Below are 24,380 nucleotides of genomic sequence, written 5' to 3'. Positions count from 1 at the left end.
CGCTGGTACTTTGTTGTTGTTGTTGTGGCTGTTCAAATCATTTCTGACTTCTGGTGACCCTAAGTGCAACCTATCACGGGGGTTTCTTGTCAAGATTTACTCAGAGGAGGTTTGCCATTGCCTTCCCCTGAGGCTGAGAGAATGTGACTTCTCCAAGGTCACCCAGTGGGTTTCATGGCCAAGCGAGGAATTGAACCTGCTTTCCAGAGTCTACTTTGTTATATTTTTTGCAGTATTGATAGGTTGTAATCTGTGTGGGAAAGGGGGAAGATTGCCCATTGCTTAGACCTGTGGTTCCCAACCTTTGGTCCTCTATTTATTTTGGACTTCAGATCCCGGAAGCCCCAGCCAACATGGCCAACAGTCAGGAATTATGAGAGCTGGAGCTGAAAACATCTGGAAGACCAAAGGTTGGACCGTGGTGAAAACAGTATCTGCTCAGTTCTTGCTTGTGTGCAATCTGCCATGCTGAATAGATTTTTAAGAATTCCTCTTACAAAATGTTTCATTACAAACACGTTACAAATTCTTATTTGTAATAAGTATGTCACAAATTAAATTACAAATATGTTCTAGCTCTAATATTTGTGGAAAATACATGAAATGTGACTAGACACATACTGGCAACAAATCAGATTTTGTTCGGTGCAATTTGGGCTGTGATTGTGACGCTTCTTTGTGACCACTTTAATGGTGGGTTTTGTGTGACTTTGTGTGAAATCATTACGTGTAATTATGCAATTTTTACAGGGCATTCATGGGATAGACTCCCGCTCTCCTTCGTGTGATAAGCTCAGCCCTATTGGAGCATAATTGTTGTCATCTGACACCAAGGCCATCTCCTCAATCCTTTTATGAATCTGGCTGCTTTGATTGCTCTAAATACAGCTGTTAGCATGTTTTGCCTGACAAACCTCACAGGAATTCAGGGACATATAGGGGAGCACAGGCCCAAATAAGCGCTCAAAACACTCGAAAGGCTGTGTGCACACTGCAGAAATAATCTGGCTTGACATTGCTTTAACTGCCCATGGAATTCTGGGAAGTGTAGTTTGTTGTGGCACCAGAGTGGAGCTCTATCTGCACCAGTGGTCCCCAAACTGTGCTCTTTAAGGGGATTTTTTGGACTTCAGCTCCCAGAATTCCAGAGTATTGGCTGACATGGCTGAGGCTTCTGGGAGCTGAAGTCCAAAATTATTATTATTATTATTATTATTATTATTAAGCTTTATTTATACAGAGCTGTAAATTTACACAGCGCTGTACATAAAATAGATAAATCTGCGTACGGCGTACATTCTACATAAACAATTAAATAATACATATGAATTCATGTTAACATTCAATAAATAGAGCAGATAGTTCTCTTAAAGGGCACACAGTTTGGGGACCACTGCTTGACTGCCCTTTTATAGTGCTGCTATTCCACTTTAACTGCCTCCTGTTGCATCTTGGAGTTTGTAGTTCAGCGAGGCCTAAAAGCTCTCTGGCTGAGGATTCTAAACGCCTCCCCCTTAAACTGCAAATCCCACAATGCAACGGGAGGCAGCCGGAGCAGACAAAGTGGAATAGCGGCACTATACGAATGTAGTAACTGTGGGCTCCCCTGCGGCTTTGGAAATTTGGTTGAGTCCTTCGGTCATCTCCCCCCCCCGCTTTTCCTTTGACTTGGTACAATCCAGAACCTCCTGCGAAACAAAATGGGGGCGACCGGAGAAGGCGAGAAAGTCTGGAACCGTTTGGAAGTTCCATGGCCGGGCTGTATTACTACGGTGGCCGTGCCGGCTCAACATTCCTCGGGTAAAAGGGGAACCGAAGCAGAGGCAGCGCTAAGGGCTTTATTTGGCCTGAACGATGGGATTGTAGGCACAGATCCTTGCCTCTTTCGCCTTCGCACGTGGAACAAGGGCCTCTGGGTTTATTTGCTCCAAAACACACTGCAGAAATAATAGCCCAGTTTGAGACAGCTTTAGCCGTCCTGGCTCAATGCTAGGGAATTCTGGGAACTGTAGTTTTGTGAGACATTTAGACCTTCTGTGTGAGAGACAGCTCTAGTGCCATAATAAGCTATAATTCCCAGGGATATAAATAAAGTTATTATTATTCAGGTCATTTCCCGCCCTATCAAGGGGTTTTCTCAGCAAGTTTCTTCGGAGGGGCTTTGCCACTGCCTTCCACTGAGGCTGAGAGAGTGTGACTTGCCCAAGGTCACCCAGTGGCTTTGCATGGCCGAACCAGGATTCAAACCCTGGTCTCCTGAGCCATAGTCCCAACTCTGAAACCGCTACCTCACATTGGCTTTTTAGGGGTGCATTTCTACACCCTGCGGAAATAAAACAGTTCAATACCACTTTAACATGTGGCTCAAAGCTGTGGAATCGCTCTCTGATACTACCCAGAATTCCATAGGATGGAGTCACAGCCTTTAAAGCAGTGTCAAACACACTGCAGTTGTCCTCCGCATTTGAGGCTTTGACTTTCACGGATTTATTTGTGGCTTTGATGAATACGTTCTCTCTATGAATCCAGGCCCTCTAGCGCAACTCTACCAGAAATTGGCCATTGAGTTGCGCTGGAGAACTAGAAGTTCCTAGAGAAAACACTTCTCTAGGCATTTGTAGTTCCTCCAGCTTGATTCTGTGGTCAGCTTCTGGCCAGTGTTGACCATAGAGTTGCACTGGAGGACTTGGAGATCCCTATAGAGTTAGTCTCGTAAGTAAAAAGGATAGTGTGAAGTCAAAGGCTTTGATGGCCGGCATCCATAGATTTTTGTGGGTTTTTGGGCTATGTTTTTTTAGAACATGGCCACATAGTCCAAAAAAACCATAAAAATCTATAAAAAGGATAGCGTTTTTCTATTTGTGTTTTTTCCACGTTCATGGAGGTCCTTCACCTCTAATCCTAGTGAATGTGGAGGGACCACTGTATTTCTACAGCGTAGATGCATCCATAGTCCTTACAAAATGATACGTATAACCATTTTCATTATGTATCATTTGGAGCCAATTCACACAGGAAATGTACTCATAAACAATGGTCTAGAACGAATATATAAGTTCTGCCTGTGGTATATTAGGTCTGTGATGGCTTATACACACATGTAAATCATCATTTGTGGTAACAGTCAACAGCTACTGAAAATACATGTATAATCTAGGCTGTGGAATGTTGTACTTATGTTCTTGCAAATGTGTGTCTTCTTCTGTGAGTGTGATAAATGCCATGCTTGCTCAGGAGTAAGGTTCACTGTTTTCAGTGGGGCTTCTTCTTACATAAGAAGACACATAGCAGGAGTGGGAAGCCTGTTTTGGTCTGAAAGCAGAACAGCCTCCATACAAGACATATCAGAAGACTGCTGTGCAGGGTGACAGGTACTGCCCTTATCCCAGAGCCAAATGGGATAGCCCATCACTCTCTTTCTAGCCTAGGTGCAGGCTATTTTCAACAATTGGTTGAAAGCTCCAGGAATAGATTCCACCTCAACATTAGGAGGAACTTCCTGACAGTAAGAGCTGTTAGACAGTGGAACACACTCCCTTGGAGTGTAGTGGAGACTCCTTCCTTAGAGGTCTTTAAACAGAGGCTGGATAGCCATGGATGCTTTGGTTGACACATGCATCTTAAGAGGCCTGAAGCTGCACCAAAGCTGCGTTCCAGTCCTTCGGACTGGAGCGTGGCTTTGGTGTGACTTCTTGCCTCTTATGACGCATGCATTATTTAAACAGCATACCTGCAAAGTGATCTGAAGCAGCTTTATTTTGGCCTGCCTGTACAGGCTCATTATTTCAGCCTTTAGTAAATATGTTATGCTGGGGGGGGGGGGGTATCTTTGCAGGCAGGCTCCTCCTCCCTCTGGCCATGCGGCAATATATGTCTCTATTCCAGTGAGGCCACAGGCCTTTTTGTAGGCAGAGAACAATGGATTCCTCAAGAAGTCTCCATGTTTTTGCATCAGGAATATTTTGGTGGTGTAGAGGTAAAATGTCCAAATTTGGTCCAAATTTAAGAAGAAAAAAATTGTTTTGCCATGGTTGAAGTCCCAGCCCACAGGCTACCCTTCATCAGTCCCCTGTTGCAGCTACATATCCTTCAGTTTTAACAAGATAAATCACACCCTAATTCCTAAAAAAAAACCAGAGTGAGAAACTTTTGATGCTCCAAATGTATTCATCTTTTTAGACACAGTCTGTGGATACTTAGATTGTGGGTACAATTTCACCTTGCAGATGGCTTGGATTACAACTCCCATCATCCCTTACTAGTGGCTTTGTTGGATGAGGCTTTTGGTAATTGTATATCAGACAAACAAAATGTTTCATCCCCATGCCAGATTAAATAATATTTTTGAATGCATTTTGGGTTGAAGATTACAAAGTTTAAGGATGGTGCTGAGAAAACAGTACTGGTTTTCAAATGTATTTCAGTTTCTAGGAGTTAACCTACCGTAGTCATTTCTTGGGAAGCCAGAAAGGAACATAGGGTAGCCTTGTATTTAAGGTACTCTTTCCCAATGTAGTTCTGTTCAGATGTTATAGACTGCAATCTTCATCAGCTCCAGTCAGTGGTCAGGAATTCAATGATGGAAGTTGTAATGCACTACACTGAGGAAAGCTATTTCTGGCAGCTCCTGAAGGAAATACAGGTAGGTAAGTAAGCAGATTGCCAGACAAGGGATGGAGTGCTATGTCTCTGCCTGGCAGAGTAATGTTAGAGGAGTAATGTAGCTCTCCATCCATTCTCTGCTAAGTTCTAGCTGGCTAGTCAAACATTTTGCTGACTGATAACTTTTGTGGACTTATTTAGATATCTGCTAAAGTGCTTCAAAGCATACTTCTTGTGTTGATGTGTTGAACAAATTCTTGCAATGTCAGATAAATGTCTCTTTATCTTTTCCAGTGAGGTGCCTTGCTGTAGTTAGGAAGGAGTGTCGTGCTGTTAACAACATTTTAAAAAATAAAGCAATGGTTGCAGAACAGTGCCTCCTGCGTTCTATCATCTATCATTTCCACCACCAGATGAGTCGTCATAAGCCATATCAGTCGCTCAAACAGGTCAGGAGAACCTGGAAACATACTTGGACATTGTCTTATCTATTTGAAACTAGTCATCAGTTTGGGAAATGATAACAAATTACAAATGAACACTCAGCACTGTGCAGAATCTAATTTTATTCTCCTAAATTTAAGAACTTGAAGCTTGTTTTTAGTTTTTGGAGAAAAAGCTCTGGATATTCCTCATTGTCTCGTCTGGAAAAAAAGTAAATTTTGTAGATTAATATTTGTGTTTGCAGAAGAGAAACTGATATTTTTCTTAATATGTTTCTGAAATTTTCCATTAACTTACAATGTTGTATTTCAAGAAAAATATATATGTTTATTATGCAAAACTCATTTCAGTGTATCTGTATGTGAAGAATTTATTTTCATGATTCCATAGAAATTAATGTACAAATAGCCTGTCACATTGCCACCTGAAATCTACATACATTATCACAATCATCTTTATCTTTATTTATACCATGCATTTTTCTAAGATTATGACCCAAGGTGGCTTACAAAGTAAGTGGTTAAAAATAGGACAGTTCAAAACAATACAGCACCTTCTTAAAAGCCTTTTCCTCAAACACCTTCAGTTCCATAAATCTATTGGAATAAACAAGTCTCCTCCTGCCAACACAAAGATTGCAAAGAGCCTCCCTAAGGATGGAGCTCCAGAAGCTAGAGGCCGCTGAGAAGACCAAAATTGGGTATCCACCAATCCTACCAGTAAGGTTTCTTAGTCTGATGGAATGGCTGCTGTTGGATAGCCCAGACCTAAGCCATACAGGGCTATATAGGTCACAGCCAGCACTTAATTTATTTGAAAGTATGCCTGGTTTTTATTTTTTTAGAAACTATGATTGAGGAAGTATGTTTAAGATTGTAGTCCAAGTTCCTAATAACTTTGAATAGAAGCAGTAGTAATAATTAGCTTTTAAATGCATTTTAATGTGTTTGAAGCACATCACTTGTGTTACTGCAAGTACTATCTCTCTGTATGTACCTTCAAGTTGCCTGTTGACTTATGACAACCCCATGTATTTCATAGGGTTTTTTAAGGCAAGGAATATTCAGAGATGGTATTGTCAGTTCTTTCCTCAGAAATATAGCCTAGAGTACCTGGTATTCATTGGTGGTCTGTCATCCAAGTAACTACCAGAGCTGACTCTACTTAGCTTCCAAGATCAGATGGGATTGGGTGCATTTACGGTATTTAGGAACTGTAGTCAGGGATATTTTCAAGACTTAAGGAGTTTGAGCTGTAATTTTCATTTTGTCATTGGAAGGCTTTCATTTGTACCTCAGTGACTGCAGGAAAAAAATTAAGAGATGTCTATTGAACAGGAAATGTTTTTAAAGAGATCTATACATAAATGCTGGTTGTTAGCATCCAATCACCTTTGTGTAAAATCCAAACAGCAGCAGCAGCCTCCCTGATCTTCTTGAAATATGAAGGGGAATCCCACAGGAGGTGCCATGATAATTAATATTTCCTGTTTTCATCCCTATTGCTTTCACAGAAATGAGTATTTAGTGGTTGATTATTCATTTGACTTAAAGTAATTGTCTTGCTGTAGGGTAGAAAGATGTCACACTTGCATCATTTTATGCATGCATATTATGGATTACAGTTTAGTGAACTGAAATGTGTGTAGATGAGAAGTTTAAGTTTTCATCTAATTGGTTGATGTATTCCCCTTCCTTCCAGGTGCAACAATGCTTGAAGCGTTTAAATCTAATGAATCTGGAGAAGCCAATTCAAGATCTTATTCAATTGGAGCCCATGTAAGTAGCATAAACTAGCATATCCAACCATGTTTATATGAGTTTATATTTTACATCTTTACTTTGTTGAGTTTGGTCCAAAACACACTGCAGAAATAATCCCGTTTGAGATCTCTTTAACTAACCTGGATCAATGCTACGAAATCCTGGGAACTGCACTTTTGTGAGACATTGAGCATTGAGCCTTCTCTGCAACAATAAACTACAATTCCCAGGATTCCCTATCACTGAGCCAGGGCAGCTAAAGCGGTCTCAAACTGGATTATTTCTGTAGTGTGTTTTGGGCCTTTGTTAGGTTAAGCATTTTCAGGTAATTTTATTTTTGCTGGAGTTCATAGGACTTGAAGCAACTGAAATTCATTTTTTGTCAGTGGTGTATTTCATTGGAATAACCTGTGTTAATGTAAGATGGGGTGGAGAAAATGTGGCCAACATGCTGCATACTGTGAAGAGAACAGGCAGTTTAGAAAGTTGAGAACAGCCAATAGGAATGAAGCTAGGAAAGGATGGGACTGCTCCCAGGAATAAATAGAGAGGCAGAGCCGTGTATTAGGGGAGTGTGTGTCATTGAACCCTGAGGGGTTAGCAGCCGAGGGAGACTGCTGTGAGGTGCAGTTAGAAGGGGTTTAGTTACCTAAGTAAGGGCCTAGATGACTGAAGTTAAAGTGTATGGGTTAATATCCTGTGGGATATATACATGGCTAGGAAGCAGTGAAGATTATTGAAGTCATCTGGAGAATTGATGAAATAAATATTAGGAAACTGTGGAAGTTCAGTTAAAGTGGCTGGTGGTGTAACAGATAACCAGGAGGTTTAAGAGATACAGAGGCTAGATACAGGTTCTGTGGGAACTAAGACTATAAGGGAACGTTTGTTACATGCCTCTAAGTTGTACCCATGACTTATCATATCAAAATCCAAAATTTTGTCCCCAAAACCTACCCTCAATTTATACATGGTATCGACTTGTACATGTTTATATATGGTAATCTGTACTGGAAGCACTGACCTTCCTCCACTCTCTTATCCATTCAGTCTTTAGTGTGAGAACATATAGTTATGCATGCTGGGATGTTGTAAGTTCTTTTAGATGCCCCTAAGTTTTATCATCGACCTCTCCCCAGTCATACCAAAATCCATAATTTTGGCCCTAAAACCTGCCCTTGACTTGTGCATGAGGTCGACTTATAGTCGAGTATGTACGATAGTTGCCTGAAGTGTGCTTACAGATAACATCATCTGCACTATTAAACATAATTAATACACTACCAAAAGGAAAAAGATATTTTTATTGTTTGGTGACACTTCAACTAGTGAGATAGTAGTGGTTTCTACATAACTGGTGGCAACTAGTGAGGTAGTTGCCAAGCCATCACCTAATTGGTGGCAAGGATAGCACACAGTGTAAAGGAGTTTGAGAGATTTGGCAGTGACACCCCGTCACACAATTCCCCATTTCCAGTTTTGCAACCCCCAAGATGCCAGACTGCCCATTTTAGGCGACTTTTCCAAAATAACAGCCGCAAACCAACAGAAGTCACTGGTTTCCTTGCCTTACCTTCCCACAACACTAACCCTTCTCCACAAAAGACTGACCTCCTGAAAAGAAACTAGAAGTGTCACAACATCACTTGTGGTGTTTTAGTGATGCACAAGGCTGGCCCTCCAAGGATATACAGATTTTAACAAATGGCCCTTACTTCTCCCACAGTAGCCCACTCTTGGTGTGAGATGGAGGAAGTTTTCAAACTATAGTAAATAATAAAATGTAATTCAAAATCTTGCATTAATGGAAGTCAGTCCAAGCAAAAGTATTATTTCTGCCTTGTCCTTTTGTTTCTTCAGTACATCAACCATGTGTACCAAGCTGTAAGATTTAAGCATGTTTGAAAAGAAGGTTTAAAAAGGAATAAAGGCCAATATGGTTGCAAAAATTTTGGGCAAACTTAAGTTAACATAGAGCAAGATCATTATTCTTTTTTATTACAAGAACAGTTCATGTCAAAGGATTCTGCATATCAGTTAGTTATTACAGGTCCTGTACTATGCTGGAAGCCGAATGCTGGAAGATCCAAGCACAGATACAAACATTCTGCTTCTTATATTTTTATATTTTGAAATAGGAATCAGATATCAGAAAATCCTACAGAATCTTTGGTTCCTAGCCAACCTGTGATGGAAGTGGTCATGGTGAAGATATTGGGTGGTTGCAAGCTTGTTCTGCGTTTACTTGAATGCTGTTGCACAGCTTTTCTGTATCCTTCTAAGGCAAGCATATGGCATATGGTTTAGAAACATTTGCAGTTCTCATTTGTTTCTTTAAATGTTTCTGATATATGGTAACCCTAGGTTTGTTGTGGCATCAGAGCTTTGCCAACTATAGTCCCCAGAATTCCATAGCAGTGAGTCATGGCAGTTAAAGTGGTGTCAAACTGGATTATTTCTGCAGTGCAAATGTGACACTTATTTTATTTAAGACTAGCCTTACCCGGCTACGTGTTGCTGTGGATCAGTCTGGTTAAATGGAAAAGAAAGAAAAGAGAAAGCGCACATTTCTAAAATATTTAATGTCACAATGCTTGTGGGTATACAATATTTTTTGTTGTTCCATTGGCTGTGTAGATATAGAGATTTTCTGGTTTGTCGACTCTGCAACATGCAACATATAATTGTCCATGTCTAGATGTAAACTGCACAATTCTAAAGATTAGCCCCAAGCTTTGTTGATGGGGATTGCAAACGCCAATCGAATCAGGAATTGCAATCTCTTAAATTGAAATGGCATATCTGTTGAGGTGTGTTGCTGTTATGTCCAACAGATGGTGCTGTTTTTCCCAAAAAACACATATTTTTACGTGTGACATCTATATATAAAAACATATTAGGTATATACAAACATGCGTGTATTCGTACGGAACATTGTGTCAAAATTTCAAAAGCAATTGGTGAAGAACTTCTGGAGATTTAAGATTTTGAACAAACGAACATTTACATTTTTATTTATATAGATTTTATTTATATGCCATGAAATTCTCAGATCTTACCCTTAGGCTTGTCTTAAAGCTGTCTGCTCACTGAACTTCAGTCTGTGTTAAAACAATTAGTATTTAATTTTTGTTTGTTCTCTCTTCAATCAATTGTGGTTCAGTCTTAACTTCTTCCTCAGTTTGTTTGTTAAGCATCTGTGTTTGCAAGAGTATATACTGCTGAATACCCTGGTTTCAGGATTGCTGAGCCGACTCTGGTACGTATACTTTAAAAAAAATTGATAGACTTATTTCTCCTTGTACTTTTACATTTCTCCAGTAAAGTATCTGCTTAACATGTGTTCTGATAATCGCAGGTAGTATCCAATGAACCCTCTCACTGACAGAATGGTTACCATGAGTGGAACAGCAAAGGGTGTGTTTTCTTCCCCTGTGCAATCCCCTACATGACCTTAAAATGTTCTGCAGGTTAGGGGTACCCTTTGGAACAGTTTTTTTGGTGGGAGTCCATGAGAAGCTGCAAGAGAAGAGAATGTCCCTTTCCACAAGTGGCAAGTCATTTACTCATGCGATGTTGGATTTCATCTGATAGCAACATACAGGGATGCAAGTTGAGATTCTATCTCTTCCCTGCTAGAATTGGTGGGATCTAAGTCGCTATTCTGTGCTTACAATTTCCATAAAACTAACTGATTTAATTATAGTGATAACCGTGACATATTCCTAGGTAAGAGATTTTTCCAGTAACTAATCTAACCCTTTTATTTCAGACAACTAAAACTGCCAGAGCCACAAATCTCAAGTATTGATCAAGGCAAAAGTGTAGTTCCTTGCCATAGCTTCCTTCCACCTATACTTTCCTTTGTCCTTCTGCTTGCCTTCAGGCAATTATGGATTTTGCTGTGCTATTAAATTTTATTTTAATTAAGGCTTATAGCAATTGAAATATAATTCACAGTGTTTATGGCAATGCTATAGATATGATAACACCATCTTCCCTTTGATTTACAAACAAAGAGAACCAGAAGGGAAGGAGAGTAGAAGGAAAATAAAAAGTGGAAGATCAAAATAATTTAACAGTTTAAATAAACAGAAAAGGGAAGTTGATATAGGAGTATTGTGTCCAATCGCAGTCATGGTGTCTTGTATGGATGGAGGCAGAGGAATTGCCCATTGTCTCTTACTGCTTTGACTGCGGCCAAGATGCCCATTTCTTTGAAGGTAATATGTAGAAGAAAGACAGAGACTGCTGCCACACTGCAGAATTAATGCAATTTGACAACACTTTAACTGTCGTGGCTCCATCCTTTGGAATCCTGGAATTTGGTTTGTTGTGGCAGCAGAGCTCTGTGATAGAGAAGGATAAATACTTAACAAAATTAAAATCCCAGAATACCATAGCATTGAGCTAATGCTGTTAAAGCTGTGTCAGACTGCATTCTGCAGTGTGGATGCAGCCTGGCAGAAGGCCTGGAGAAGAAATGGGTGTGCGGAAACTTTGGTGTTTGCTGCTGTTTTAAAAGCAGGCAAATGTTTGGCAACTGGTCTGCCAGCCTGCAGCCCTACCAAAATCCAGTTTTTGCATTCATGTTTCAGGTAGTAAGGTGTGTGTGACAACAAAATTATAATAAAAACTTTTAAAACACCAGATAAGCTCCATCATAGTAAAGGACCTCATACTGACTGCATGTAAAAGAATTGCTGGCTCATTTATCTAGGTCGGTACAATTGTTGAGATGTTCAGGTTTTGAAATGTTCTTGCATTTATGCCACAAAGAAGGAACGGAGGGTTTTTTTAATTATTACTCCAAAATTTTTCTTTTAGAAATTGTTTCTAATTTCCGACACTGGTCATAGGAGAAAGACTGGTGAATTCATATTGTTGAAGTCAAACTAGCAGGAGCAAAAATAATTGGGAAGTTGTAGTGGAAGAGTCGATCAGATTCAAGAAATGTATCATGCAGCAATGCATTATGTATCACCTGTATTTCACCTTTTCTCTCTGTATGTTAGGCTTCTCTATAGAGGTGTCCTGAAAAGCCTCAGTTCTTTATATAAGATCCTGTTTGAATTATATCGAGAAGTTTCAGAGATACAACCAAGGCCTTATATTAAAGGATTTGCTTTTCCTTCCGAAATAAATGAATTTCTGGGAACCCCTTATTTGGAGATTAAGAAGAAAATGCCTAGAGCATTTGTAATGAAAAAGGCCGGAAGTGGATGGATGAATAGACTATTTGCTGGAAGCAAGACATCTCAGTCTCAGCTTGTGACTGCAGCAGGTCCTACAACAGTCAGAAGGAAGATGAGGAGTTCCCAGAACACCATCGATATTGGGAAACCAGTTCTGGTCAACAGGACTAACCGAGGTAACAGGCAGTGGCCTTTCAAATTCAGTGGAAGGGAATGGAAATGGAAAATAAGATCCAGGCACAGGTTCTTAAAACTATGATCCTGGGGAACGGCTGTTGGACAATCAGAGAGGTAGAACTGCTGGAGTTTGCTTCCAAACAGCTAGTGATGGCACTGTTTTTGTTCTCGTTCTCAGCCAGAGTGAATGATTTCTGGATGACCATATGGCATGTGTGTAAACTTCCCCTTCTTTTTAATAGTGTGTTTGCTGCTGTCCTGAAAGGTCTAGGGAAGGAGAAATGGTTTTCATCATGCCATCACCCACAGGTTTTTTTAACTGTTAAACTATTTTGCACAAATGTTGCATTTGCTTTAGAAATAACATCTAGCCTATTGTGCTCAAATATTTAGGTATCGACTGGCACAACCTTATTTCTCAAATACTTTTCTTAAATAAGAATACTTTTTAATGTAAGAAGCATGTCATTGATATCAGAATCATTTTGTTTCTGGTTAAGTACATGGGGCTGTAGCCAAGCTAGCTTATCCTCTTATGAAATACTGTAAAAGCTGTGTTCTTCATTCTAGATCTTGGAAAGGAGTTGGACTTTGATGTTAAGACCTTATGCAAGTATCCTAATCTTGCTCTACAGGAGGTTTGTTCCATTTTGTTTCTGTCTTGCAAATATTAGATTTCATACCATTTTTTTATTTAAGGTCCCAAAAAATTGGTGGTGAAGGGATTATGTTTAAATGGCTAAGAGTGTGTCCACAGGTTTATGGGAAGGTATGAAATTTGCCTTTTTGGAGGGCAATAAAAATTTTGGGGATGGGAATATGGGAGCAAATGTTGTCCTGCGGACTCTGCTTTATGTACCTGAGTATAGTTGGTCAGATTGTCGATCTGTTTCTTAGTATTTAATTACTTTATAAATAGTAAGGGAGCAATTCTGAACTCTACTTGAAGGCAGTTAGAGGCTTTAGGATGCAGGGGAGGTGCTAGGCTGTCAGCAAGGACTGAGTCATTTGGAAAGATACATTGAGGGCCTCTAGGTTGTTCTGCTAGGTATGTTGGAGTGGGTTTGACCATATGCTGAGTTTGTATGTATACTATACCCCTAAATGGTGTGGTTAATTTTTGTCGCACTGCTATTAATTGTGGAGGGGCACTAACAGAATATAAGTCAGAAATGGGAAAAGCATTCCACTTCGTTCCTTTGTCACAGGAAGAGACAGTAGGTTGTTGATGCTGTGCCACAGAGTTTCTCCTTTTAGTACAAAGGATTGTTCTATTTTATTTATTTATTTATTTATTTATATCCCACTCTTTTCCCAGGACTGGGACTCAGAGCGGCTTCACAGCAATTAAAAAACAAACAAACAAACAAAAAGTACAATTAAAACATTTTAAAAATAAATAATAATAATAATAATAATAATAATTTGTTTTATTTATATACTGCTATTCCAAAGATCATAGCGGTGAACAGCAAGTAAGCTAATTAGCAAGTAAGCTAATTTGCTCCCAACAATCTGGGTACTCATTTTAGCGACCTCGGAATGATGCAAGCCTGAGTCAAGCTTGGGCCCTTTTGCTGGTCTTGAACTCGCAACCTTGTGGTTTCGAGTGAATGGCTGCAGTACAGGCATTTAACCACTGAGCCACCAGGGCTCCATAGATAAATGACATGCATTAAACAGAATGATTAAACTAGTCCAACATTCCTGCCTGTTCTTATAGTGATTGATGATTCTGCTTCTGTATATCATAGGTTGGGAACTTCTTGCTTTCCAAGTAGTATTGGGCTTCTGACCAGAAATGATGGGAGTTGTAAGCCAGTGGCATCTGGAAGGGCCCAGATGTTCCACCTATTCTTGCTAGTGGGGTTTTGAATAGGTAGTCAGTCTTCACTACTTCACAAACTCCTGCTAGTGGATTTTTTTGGGAGGAGGGGTATGTTATCAGAAATCATTGCTGTTCCACAAACACTATTCTAAAGCCATAGTGAGCATGCAAAAAGCCAGATTTTTCTTTGGATCCTGACTAACGTGTTTAGGATCCACATGTAAGACAGATGCAAATATATTTTCAAGCCAGTAGTTAAAATCATGATCATAGACCTATTTGATTTCTCTGCTTCAAATTAGGCTTCTTCTAATCAAAGATGCTATGTACCAACCTTAGAAACTCTAACCTTTTCTTCACTGATGAATTTTACCTTTCAGTACTTTTTTATATTAATTTATTTGCTTTTAATTCATTTGCAGACTATCAAAATCAGGGAACTTCCTGGATCAAAAGAGAGAGAAATGTCTACATCTCCTAAATCACTGAAGTCCCACCATCTTAAATCTTTTGTGTCCAAATTTCAAGAAGCGAGTTCCTTTGGAGAACTGTCGGACGCACTGAGATCAACCATTCTCTGGTGCAAAAACAATAAACTTAGACGAGAAGCTTTCTTCCTGGGAATGAAGCTCTTGAAAAGTAGGCGGCTACAGCATGTGGAAGCACAGGGTTGCAGGTTTGTATTAGTATTACTATCATCATCTAGTATTTTCTGGTAGGTCTGAGTCTCTTTATTTGCTAATTTTTGAACTATAATAATAATAATAATAATAATATTTATTTATATCCTGCTTCTCCCTGTATTGGATCGAGGCAGGTAACAAGATATCAAAGACAATAAAATCAAGTCAAAAAAAGAGAAAAAGACAAAACACAGAAACAAAAACTTTAAAACTTTAACCATTTTATGTTCCAATTTGCTTCACTGTCCCATTTCTTTAAACCAGACCTGCACAACATAAAGCGCACGGGCTACTTGCTGCCTACCAAAGGATTTCTGGCAGCCCGCAGGGAAGAGCCAGGTGGAGGAGGAAGAAAAGCGAGTGTTCATCCTTCATGGCTCTTCCTCCGCTCAGCCTTCTGAGGGGAGGCCGGGCATAGGAGGATGGAATTAATATTAATTAGATTTTAATTAACTTAATTAAGTTAATTATCTGCGGCCTGAAGAAGTTTAGACTATTTTAATTTTGACCCTTACCTATTGCCAAGTTGTGCAGGTCTGTTTTAAACCAAATCATCTTTGAGGAACCCTTTCCCAGCTCTTTACTTCTTATCACAAAATTATTCAGAGACCCATACCTGAGATCGCTGACGTTTTTACTCAGGTCAAATGCCAGTTTCTCTCACATTAGGCACACTAGCTGATATGAATAAACTTAACTACTGGTAATACTTCTAAAAAAATCTGAGGCCTGAAATATTTCTGTCACCTAGGTTTTCTTTAGTTCCTGGGGGGCATAGATGTGTGAATTGTTTTGAGTGTTGATTATAAGGGAACATACCTTGCTCTTCACTTAACCCTTTGAGCTTTCAACAACAAAATGTTTCAGAAAATGGCAGACACTGATAAAGTTGGAGTGTGAATAGATAGAACTGAGGAGCTACTATAAATTATTATTATTTATTATTAAACTTTATAAAATGCTGTAAATTTGCACAGCACTGTACAGAATAATCAGATTAATTAAAATAAATAAAAACCTGCAGGAGGCGTACATTCTAGAAACAATAATTACACATTAATACAATTTAATTAAAACAATAACTATAAAACATAGGTTAAAATGAAATTTTGAGTAAGGCTGGACGGGTTTTGCTTGCTTGCTTGTTTGTTTGTCTTAGATCCATCAGTTCTGACATCTTTTTCCAGTTGTTGCCATACTTGGCTTGATACTTCCTGAGCATCTTCTTTTCTTTCTTAGAATACTTTCCATTATAATTCTGAGGGTCAAACATTTTCCTCGCTTGGTAATAGACAGGTCTCCAGGGTCATGGAATGGGAGACATTCCTTGAGCTGTGGGAGACAGATGTGCACCCACACAGTGCGGGAACCCCAATTTCTGGAAACCATCCATGATCAGAGGCAAGTTGATCAGGCAGAGTCCTCCCCTCAAAGCCCTTCCTTGGCAGGCTCTACATGCGAGCTCTGCACCAATTGCTCCAAAAGTCACCCAGAGCTCACGACCATTTTTCTCTCCTGGGCAGGAGTTCTGTCTCCCTGAGCAATCCTTAAACCAAACAAATGTTCACATTTCAACCTTTTCAGGTCGGCTTGCTCTTTAGGAAATCTGTAAACAAGAGCTTTTCTGCACTAATCCACACTCTTCCAAGAATGTCTTCATATTTTTCCTCAACAACTCATTCTCCTTCTTGGGGAACCTGCCAAATCTCAGTGAGATGCCTTGTTGCTTAAAATTTTTAAATCTAACCAAGTCTCTTATGACCAGTTGCTTCTGAGTGCATCATCACATGTGTGATGAACTCCTCCAGTTCCTGAGTAAAAAGTCTCCAAATCCGGCATTGGAAAGCCTGGAGATCCTAGAAACCCATTGTCCAAGATAACAGGTTCAGAAATGGGATACTTGGAAGATGATGATTCTTTCTCATCTGTATGCTCACTCGATCCTATTGGAGAGACGGGATATAAATTATTAAAGGGGAATTTTTGCAGCCTGCTGGATATTTGATGTGTGTGAGGGAAAACTGAAATCAAAGGCACAGCTCCAGCTGTGGCCATCTTACTGTGTACTGTGTAAAGTGTACTGTGCCTGCTACATGTTGTGGGGTATATGAAATCTAGACATATCTGTAATAGTTACTGTATATGTAGATCTAGGTAGTAAATAAGCAGGTGATTTGTTGGCCCTTACAGATACAGTGTTTTACTTGGTACTGTATTGCTAAAGATAGTTTCTGTCAACAAGCCACCTCATGGTGAACATGACCCGGGATCCAGAGGCTATGCCAGCAAACTAGAGTAGACATTACCAATCATGTAAAACTTTGCATACAGCCCTAATATATTCTGCTGTCTAAGGACTAGTCTAGCTAAGCATAGGAACCTTTTTCAGCAGATTTGCTGTAACAACTAGATACAATGACAGTGTGACATTATTGCAACGTATACAGTGTGAATCTCTGGCCAGGAACTCCTTGTCTTTCTGTATAGTACTTTAAAATTATATGTGCTTTGCACATGGATAATTCTTTACTGTCTGTCTTTTATTGTTCATGTGGAAGTTAGGAAGATTTCTCAGTATGGATGTTACAGATAAAAATAAAGTGTGTGGATTCAAAGATGTTTGATGAAATGTCTTGCAGGATCTCTCAAATTCTTGCCTTGTGTGAAACCGATGTAGTTAATAAATGAGTTTTGTTTTGGAAAAACTGCTATGATAATATCTCCCTTACAGACTACAGAGAAAACTTCGTTGTGTTAAAGCTACCCTCTGTAAATATCTCACACTCCCAAGCTGCAGAAGGAAGCCCAACCAGATGCTTAGAGCACATTCCCATCTACAAATGTGGAGCAAACACTCAAGAAAAACAACATGTGTTTCAGAAATAACACCATCTTCCATCATACCTGCACCATCAGACACGCCTGGCTTCACAAAGGGCGAACTATTACTTTCCCTTGGTCAGCAGTCTAATTGTTCATCTCAGTTATGGACTGCTACTAACAGTTCTAATGAAACTGGTGGAGGACAAATTCAGGGGGATGCTTCTGCCCTTGTGGTAGAAAGAACTTGTGCCCATATACAGGAGGAAATTACTAAGACTACAGATGATATTGATGACATTTTTAAAGCAATAGGTTTATAACACTCTGTTCACCATGTTCTTCATATATTTTGGTTCTGCAGAATAAAGTATTCTGTTATTGCATGAACAAATGAAGCTGAACTACTGTTTTTGTTTTGCTTTGATGTTCTCATTACCTATATGCTGCAAGCTATAAACACCCCAAAAATTATTTGTGGAAATTCCAACTTTAATAAATACAATAGTATATTTAGATAGTAACAAATGGCACATCTGAACACAACTCTATATTTGAAGTCCACACTAAGAAATGAGAATTCAAAATGAATATGTGTGCTGGCTTCAAGGGAAAAGACAAATCAGGCAATTGAAACTGGTCGTCTTGTGAATGCCATTCTGCATAAGACTTTTAAGATCCATAGTTTGCTTCATCAAATGCCTTTCTGGCCCGTTTTAATTCTTCATTCATTGTTAGCAAGTCTTTCACACGAGCAAATTTCCGTGGGTCTTTACGGATCAAGAATACAATATCTTCAACTTGCACTCGACCTTGCCGTCCAATAGACATTGCCTTATGGGTCTATCAGGAAAAAATATCAATTTGAATTAGAACAAAATTGATTTTTTTGGTACTACTGAATTGTTGGCCAACATTCTCATTTTTAGATGAAACACTTCTAGTGGGAGTCAGGATGACAAGAATGACCCTTATTTTGCATGCTGTAAATAATTTCATGTGTGTAAGTAAGTAAGTCAGTAAGGAAAACAGTATCTACCTTGGCCACAAATTCTCCCAAGTCCAAGGTTTTCCAGAATCATAACCAATGACTATTAACTGAATGTCCTTTTGCCGCTTGAAAGTAGGTTTTAGAACAATTTGTTTTCGAATGCAGAACAAGCCTTGAGACTCTCTGACTCCTTAGGTGAAGCTGTAAATCATATTGATAGATAAGTCTCTGTCAATGCACATATGGGAGGTGACGGGCTATTCCTTCTGTGCAAAAAGTCTGCATGATCCATCTGTCTCCACAGGCACTGTTCAGCTTGCTTGGGCTGGCTTCTCTTCCACATGGAGGGAAGAAGGAGCAGCTTCTGCCCCCAGCCTAAGTCTGTTCCTCCCTCTAGAGTTTAGAACAATAAGAACAAATCCAGGCACATCCCCACTGCTGTTCAGTGGCTGGAGAGACAGATATACTTGAAAGCTCTGGCTCTTGGCACTAGGACATGAGCCTTGCTGAAGATGTTACTGGACAGTACCCCCTCCAAGGTCCAAAAGAGTGATAGATTTGCAAGAAAGAGTAGTTTATTGTGGTGGCAGAGCTCTCTGACAGAAAAGGCTAAATGTCGCAGAAAACTATAGTTCCCAAAATTCCCTAGCATTCAGCCAGGGCAGTCAAAACAGTCCCAAACTGGATTATTTCTGAAGTATCTTTTGGACCTAAGGCTGCAGTGTAATAAATTTTATCAGGCTATGTTGCACTGAATTCTACAGGGCTCACGTTTAGGCAAACATTATTATTGAGTCACAAGCCTTGCTGTATCAGCACATCAGTGTTTCAAATTGTGTACAAGTCAACATGCCAATGTAAGAACAGTTTCTGTGGCTTTGTTTTGCCTTTTTAAAGGCAGGTGCAACGGCAATGAGAGAGCAGGCAAACAGACACACAGAGCTATAGAAATGTAGCAAGTAATGATAGGTGGGTGTCATAGTTGAATCTTTGAAACATTTAAAAACTATTTTACAATGAATTTAAGAGTCGTTGGGCTTAGATGTGATCACTAGATTGAAAACTCTCTCAGACAACCAATTGATCGATTTTTCTATAAACTATTTCTAAGCCTAATTGCTCCCATAGGACTGCTACCAAAACAATGTGATACAGACATTTCAACTCCCTCCTGCACTCCTGAGATATGATTGAAAATACATTTTAAGTCATGTAAGTTCCCTAACAATGTTCAGGAGGAACTTCTTCACTCCAAAGAACAAAACTTATAATTCCTTCCTTCAAATTCTTTTTCTCCAAGTACAGATTGAGTCTCCCTCATATGAAGTTCCAAGATCCTAAATATTCCACAGTTGTCCACATGAGTGGCTGACATAGTGACACCTTCACTTTCTGATGGTTCAATGTATACAAACTTTCTTTCGTTCATAAAATTATTTAAACTATAGTATATAAGGTGCACACAAACCATACATGAATTTCATGTTTAGGCTTGAGTTCCATCTCCAAGATCTCATTATGTACATCAAATATTCCAACATACTTCTGGTCCCAAGCATTTCAGATAAGGGAGACTCATCTGAAACATGGACACTACAACACAGAAACAAAGAGCCCATGCCTTGCTGCATTTAGGTTTCTCACCATCCAAGCATACAAGAAGGACCTACCATTTCTGTGATGAATTCTATGACTAAGTCTTCAAGAATATCCACTGACTCAGTGTAAGGGTTCTGGTCATCTCCAAATCCATACATCATACATCGCACTGTAGAACAACAACAAAAAAAAAACACCATACATCGCACTGTAGAACAACAACAACAACAACAAAAAACCATCTTCAGTGGAATGAGGAATAACGTGACGCTGGAATGTTTTTGCTGTTCACTGAAACTCTCTCAAGTGGAAATGAGGAGTCATATTTTCCTAAACTGTTCAAAGAAGCAATGGCCTACATGTCTATGCAAACTTTTAAACTAATTTTAAGAAATATCCACTTACATAATCATGACTTGCAAAGTGTATCTTCCATTTTGAATACTGAAACAATATTAGCTACTATCTTGTTGTACACCATCAAGGACAATGCTTGGTAACCAATTTTTATTTAAACCTTGCATATAAGAAAAGCCATATGGAATCAGACCAACGGTCTATATAATTCAGGGTTCTGTTCACATAGTGGCCAGCCAGATGCTTATAGGAAACCTATAAGCACAAAATGCTAACTGCTGCAGAAAGAGTGCAAAAGGCCAAGTGAAAAATACTACAAACCTAATTCATCTGAGTATTACCAATACTAACACTCTTCAAATAGACATTTGTTTTGTTCAGCTTAAGTTTAAAGAAATTTCCACAGTTTTGACCATGGAAAGGTCAATTCAAAGATATAGCTGTGTGAGTCTGTGGAATCAGTATGTAGACAGATCTTGTAGCACCTTTGAGATGAACTGAAAGAAAGATGTGGGCAGCATAAGTTTTTGTAGACTTGAGTCTACTTCCTCAGATGCAGAAAGGTCAGTGAAACTAGATACTGTGCATCAGGGGATCTGACACATATGTGTTCATCAGCAGGCGACTGAGATCGTGCAATGGAACAGGAACATAAATTACTAAAGATAAAACATTTCTTTTATGCCCCTCATATAATCTTAAGCAATGCTTTTCAGCATAATTTATGTATTCTGTGGTCATCAAGTGATCGCACATTATGTACATGCGCATAACTCTGGTTTCTCTTCAGATCGTATAAATCTTTCGCCTTTTACTTATTGTAAGACTTTTAAAGCAGGCTGAAATCTGAAGAGGAATTAAAACATGATTATTATTATTATTATTATTATTATTACTACTACTACTACTATGGATTTGTTAATGGCCTACACAGCCCCCCCCCCCCCCCGCATGTCCTCCGTATTCAGTACTGTCTATCTGCTCACACTCTTTGGAGAAGAGCCTCTTCCTTTTCCCTTGGCCACCATCTGGGCCTCCTCCAGCTTCTTCAGCATCTTCTTCAAACTAAAAGGGGGAACAGAAACAAGGATGAGGGAGAAGAAAGGAAAGAACCCAGCTAGAATGATACAAATCCACGGCGAGGCTGCATTGGGGGCTGTGTACAGGTCTCCTTCCATCCAGCTGCTTGGCTGAATAAAAGCTATATTGATAAAGAAATGAAACAACAAATGAATAAAAATAAAACTACTGGAGCCCTAGAGGTAGCCACGCTCCCAAAGGGCGACTAGGCGCCCCAAAAAGCCACCCGCTCCCTAAACCCACTGCAATTAACCACTTCTCCCTCACTCACTGGAGGATCCTCTTCTTCGTCCGCCATTGTGCCTGCGGACGAAGCTTCCGGTAAACAAAACCAGCCGCCTAAGCCAGCCCGCCACTTCCGGCCGCCATTTTGCCCTCTTTTTCCACGAGCGCCTCTGCGCATGCTCCTTCTGAGAAAATGAAGCCATACCTTGCCCTCACTTTGCCCTTGATCAGGCGCTTCAGTCCCTCCCCAAACTGTGCCCTTTAAGAGAATTTTGGACTTCAGCTCCCAGAAGCTTCAGCCATGTTGGCCAATAGTGTGGGTTTCTGGGAGCTGAAGTCCAAAAGATCCCCTTAAAGAGCACAGTTTGGGAACCACTGCATGGATGGAAATGGAATAGATCTTCAGAAACGACTTGGAGGCACACAACAGCAACAACTGTTGTTGTTATATGCTTTCAAATAGTTTCCAACTATTTAATAATAATTAATTAATTAAGGTGAATTAATTAATTAATTAGGTGAAACTTTCATGGGATTTTCTTGGCAAGTTTCCTCAGAGAGGGTTTGCCATGGCCATCCTCTGAGGCTGAGAGTGTGTGACTTGCCCAAGATCACCCGGTGGGTTTCCATGCCCAACAAGGATTCGAACCCTGTTCTTCAGAGTCATATAGTCCGACCCTCGACAGTGGCTCATTCCAGAACCATCTAACCATATCCCCAAATCAAACTTACTACTGGCTTATCTGGGCAGTTTTTCTTTTTCCCAGAGGGTTTTTTCCATTGCTTTCCTCTGAGGCTGAGAGAGTGTGACTTGCCCAAGGTCATCCAGTGGGTTTCCATGGTTGAGCTAGGATTCGAACCCTGGTCTCCAAAGTCGTAGTCCAGCACTCAAACCACTTTGTCACGCTGGCCCTCCTTTTTGGCTGTATAGCAAAGTACAATGACACCCCAAATCCACAGAACAGTGATACTGTACCTTTATTGGGAATCCTAAAGAGAGAGCCAAGAGGGCAACAACCACAACATCTTGACAAAATGCAGGCCTATGACTAACATCATCACTTTTTCCCTCCTTGTTTACTGTATGTTTTCAACACCTTTTGCCTGATGAAGAAAGAAGCCAGTGGAGCTTCGGGAGCTTGTGAAATATCCATTGTGCGTTTTGTTGTTGTATGTCTTCCAAGTCATTTGTTCCCCACTGAACGGTGACCCCAAGATGTTTTGTTCATAGGGTTTTCTTGCCAAGTTTCTTCAGAGGGGTTTTGCCATGGCTATTCTCTGAGGATGAGGTAATTGGTTGGCCCCATAAAAGCATCACTGTTTTGTGGATTTGGGGGGTTGTTGTTCTTTGGAATAGGAATGAGAAAAATGGCCTTCAAGCCTTCTTCTTGTGTGCCTTCATGTAGTTTCTGACTTATGGTGACCCTATACATGGGTTTTCTTGGCAGAATTTGTTGGGGAGGATTGTCATTGCCCCCTGAGGCTGAGAGAGTGTGACTTGCCTAAGGTCACCCAGTGGGTTTGCATGACTGAGTAGGGATTTGAACCCTGGCCCCCAGAGTCCTAGTCCAGCACCCATACCACTACACCTTACCATTGCTTTAAGGATGACATCTATACCAATTGCCCTAAGAGGAAATAAGGGAAGAAATACTTAGTACTTCTCTAGTTATATTCCTACTATGGGCATACCTCAGTTAGCAAAGCCTCTGACGAAAGGAGTTACTCAGATCCCACTTTTCCTTGTCCTCTGGCTGGAATTGTTTTGTTTCCTTAAGTGTTATCAGCATTTGATTGATGGTGGGCTGGAAAAACACCCAAATTTTCAGTGTTGCCTTGCAGCAGCTATGCCTGCAGTAAACACTGCAATAAGGCTTGAGCTGGGAAAGAATGGGGGTTCAACCAGAAAACCAACATGTTGCAGTGGTTTCAGTGCTGGACTGCAACTTTGGAAACCAGGGTTCAAATCCCCACTCGGCCATATAATAATAATAAAATTTATTTATATTTTCCCACCTCTCCCAGGTGGATCGAGGCGGGATTACAACCCAACAATAACAATAAGATACAAGAATAAAACATATAATTTTCAAGCATTAAAACAGTTAAAAACAGCACAGTCAGACAATTATAAGATATAATACTCTGAACCTGAATAGAAGAGTGAATGATGTCTTTACAGAAGATTGGGTGGATAGGCTTGCCAGAAGAGATCTGTCTTAACTGCCCTCTTGAAACCAAGGTGGTAGTAAGACGGCTCTCTTCCAGGAGGATGTTCCATAGTTTAGCAGCCACTGAAGTAAAGGTTCTTTGAGAAGTTGAAACCCATTGGGTGATACTGGACACTCTCTCAGCCCCAGAGGATGGCAACAGCAAAACCCCACTGAAGGAAGTTGCAAAGAAAACCCTATGACAGCTTCATCTTTGGGTAGCTGTAAGTTAGAAATGTCCTGAAGACACACATCAGCCATTACTTTATTATTATTTTATTTACTTATATCTCGCATTTCTCCCAATATAGGGATTGAAGGCATCGACAACTAACAGTATAGTCACTTTCTGTACCTGCTGTGTGCCTACGTAAAATAAACAAAATAGTTCTGTTGTCAACTCCAA

The 24,380-nt window shown here is 39.9% G+C and overlaps 2 protein-coding genes across 4 annotated transcripts; one reads left to right on the top strand and one right to left on the bottom strand.

Annotated features, from left to right (window-relative positions):
- The first annotated feature begins 1,664 nt into the window (after positions 1-1,664).
- RMP64 (ribonuclease MRP subunit p64) lies at positions 1,665-17,916 on the top strand. Of its 3 annotated transcripts, XM_089512445.1 has the most exons (10): positions 1,817-1,862; positions 4,517-4,642; positions 4,897-5,051; positions 6,748-6,824; positions 8,948-9,079; positions 9,991-10,068; positions 11,825-12,180; positions 12,752-12,819; positions 14,432-14,685; positions 17,424-17,916. In XM_089512445.1, the coding sequence occupies exons 3-10, from the start codon at positions 4,962-4,964 to the stop codon at positions 17,833-17,835; spliced, it is 1,467 nt and encodes a 488-aa protein (XP_089368571.1). In that variant the 5' UTR covers positions 1,817-1,862; positions 4,517-4,642; positions 4,897-4,961; the 3' UTR covers positions 17,836-17,916. The 3 variants fall into 3 exon arrangements, with proteins under 3 accessions (XP_089368570.1, XP_089368572.1, XP_089368571.1); XM_089512444.1 differs by lacking the exons at positions 1,817-1,862; positions 4,517-4,642 and adding an exon at positions 1,665-1,800; XM_089512446.1 differs by lacking the exon at positions 4,517-4,642 and having other exon boundaries at positions 1,814-1,862.
- Positions 17,917-17,983: 67 nt separating this feature from the next.
- Positions 17,984-21,916, bottom strand: LOC149319837 (transcription initiation factor TFIID subunit 13). Its single transcript, XM_089512447.1, has 4 exons — positions 21,811-21,916; positions 21,446-21,524; positions 20,174-20,271; positions 17,984-18,355 (listed from the first exon to the last, which is right to left on the bottom strand). Exons 1-4 carry the CDS (start codon positions 21,835-21,837, stop codon positions 18,185-18,187), a joined length of 375 nt encoding a protein of 124 aa, XP_089368573.1. The 5' UTR covers positions 21,838-21,916; the 3' UTR covers positions 17,984-18,184.
- Between the last annotated feature and the right edge of the window lie 2,464 nt (positions 21,917-24,380).

Source organism: Sceloporus occidentalis, unplaced genomic scaffold (genome assembly GCF_023333645.1).
Source record: "Sceloporus occidentalis isolate IW3139 unplaced genomic scaffold, rSceOcc1.0.p SCAF_2, whole genome shotgun sequence".
NCBI lineage: Eukaryota > Metazoa > Chordata > Lepidosauria > Squamata > Phrynosomatidae > Sceloporus > Sceloporus occidentalis.
The sequence above is the reverse complement of the archived record's forward strand: the minus strand, read 5'-3'. Positions and strand labels throughout refer to the sequence as shown.

Bases quoted from the DNA above. Each gene is read 5' to 3' on its own strand.
- RMP64 (XM_089512444.1), top strand. From the start codon at position 1,701: ATGGGGGCGACCGGAGAAGGCGAGAAAGTCTGGAACCGTTTGGAAGTT. The intron at 1,801-4,896 runs GTAAAAGGGGAA...TATCTTTTCCAG, and splicing joins GCCGGCTCAACATTCCTCGG to TGAGGTGCCTTGCTGTAGTT. The intron at 12,820-14,431 runs GTTTGTTCCATT...ATTCATTTGCAG, and splicing joins CTAATCTTGCTCTACAGGAG to ACTATCAAAATCAGGGAACT.
- LOC149319837 (XM_089512447.1), bottom strand. From the start codon at position 21,837: ATGGCGGACGAAGAAGAGGATCCTCCA. The intron at 21,525-21,810 runs GTGAGTGAGGGA...TCCCCCTTTTAG, and splicing joins ACGAAGAAGAGGATCCTCCA to TTTGAAGAAGATGCTGAAGA. The intron at 18,356-20,173 runs GTAGGTCCTTCT...TTTTCCTGATAG, and splicing joins TAGAATTCATCACAGAAATG to ACCCATAAGGCAATGTCTAT.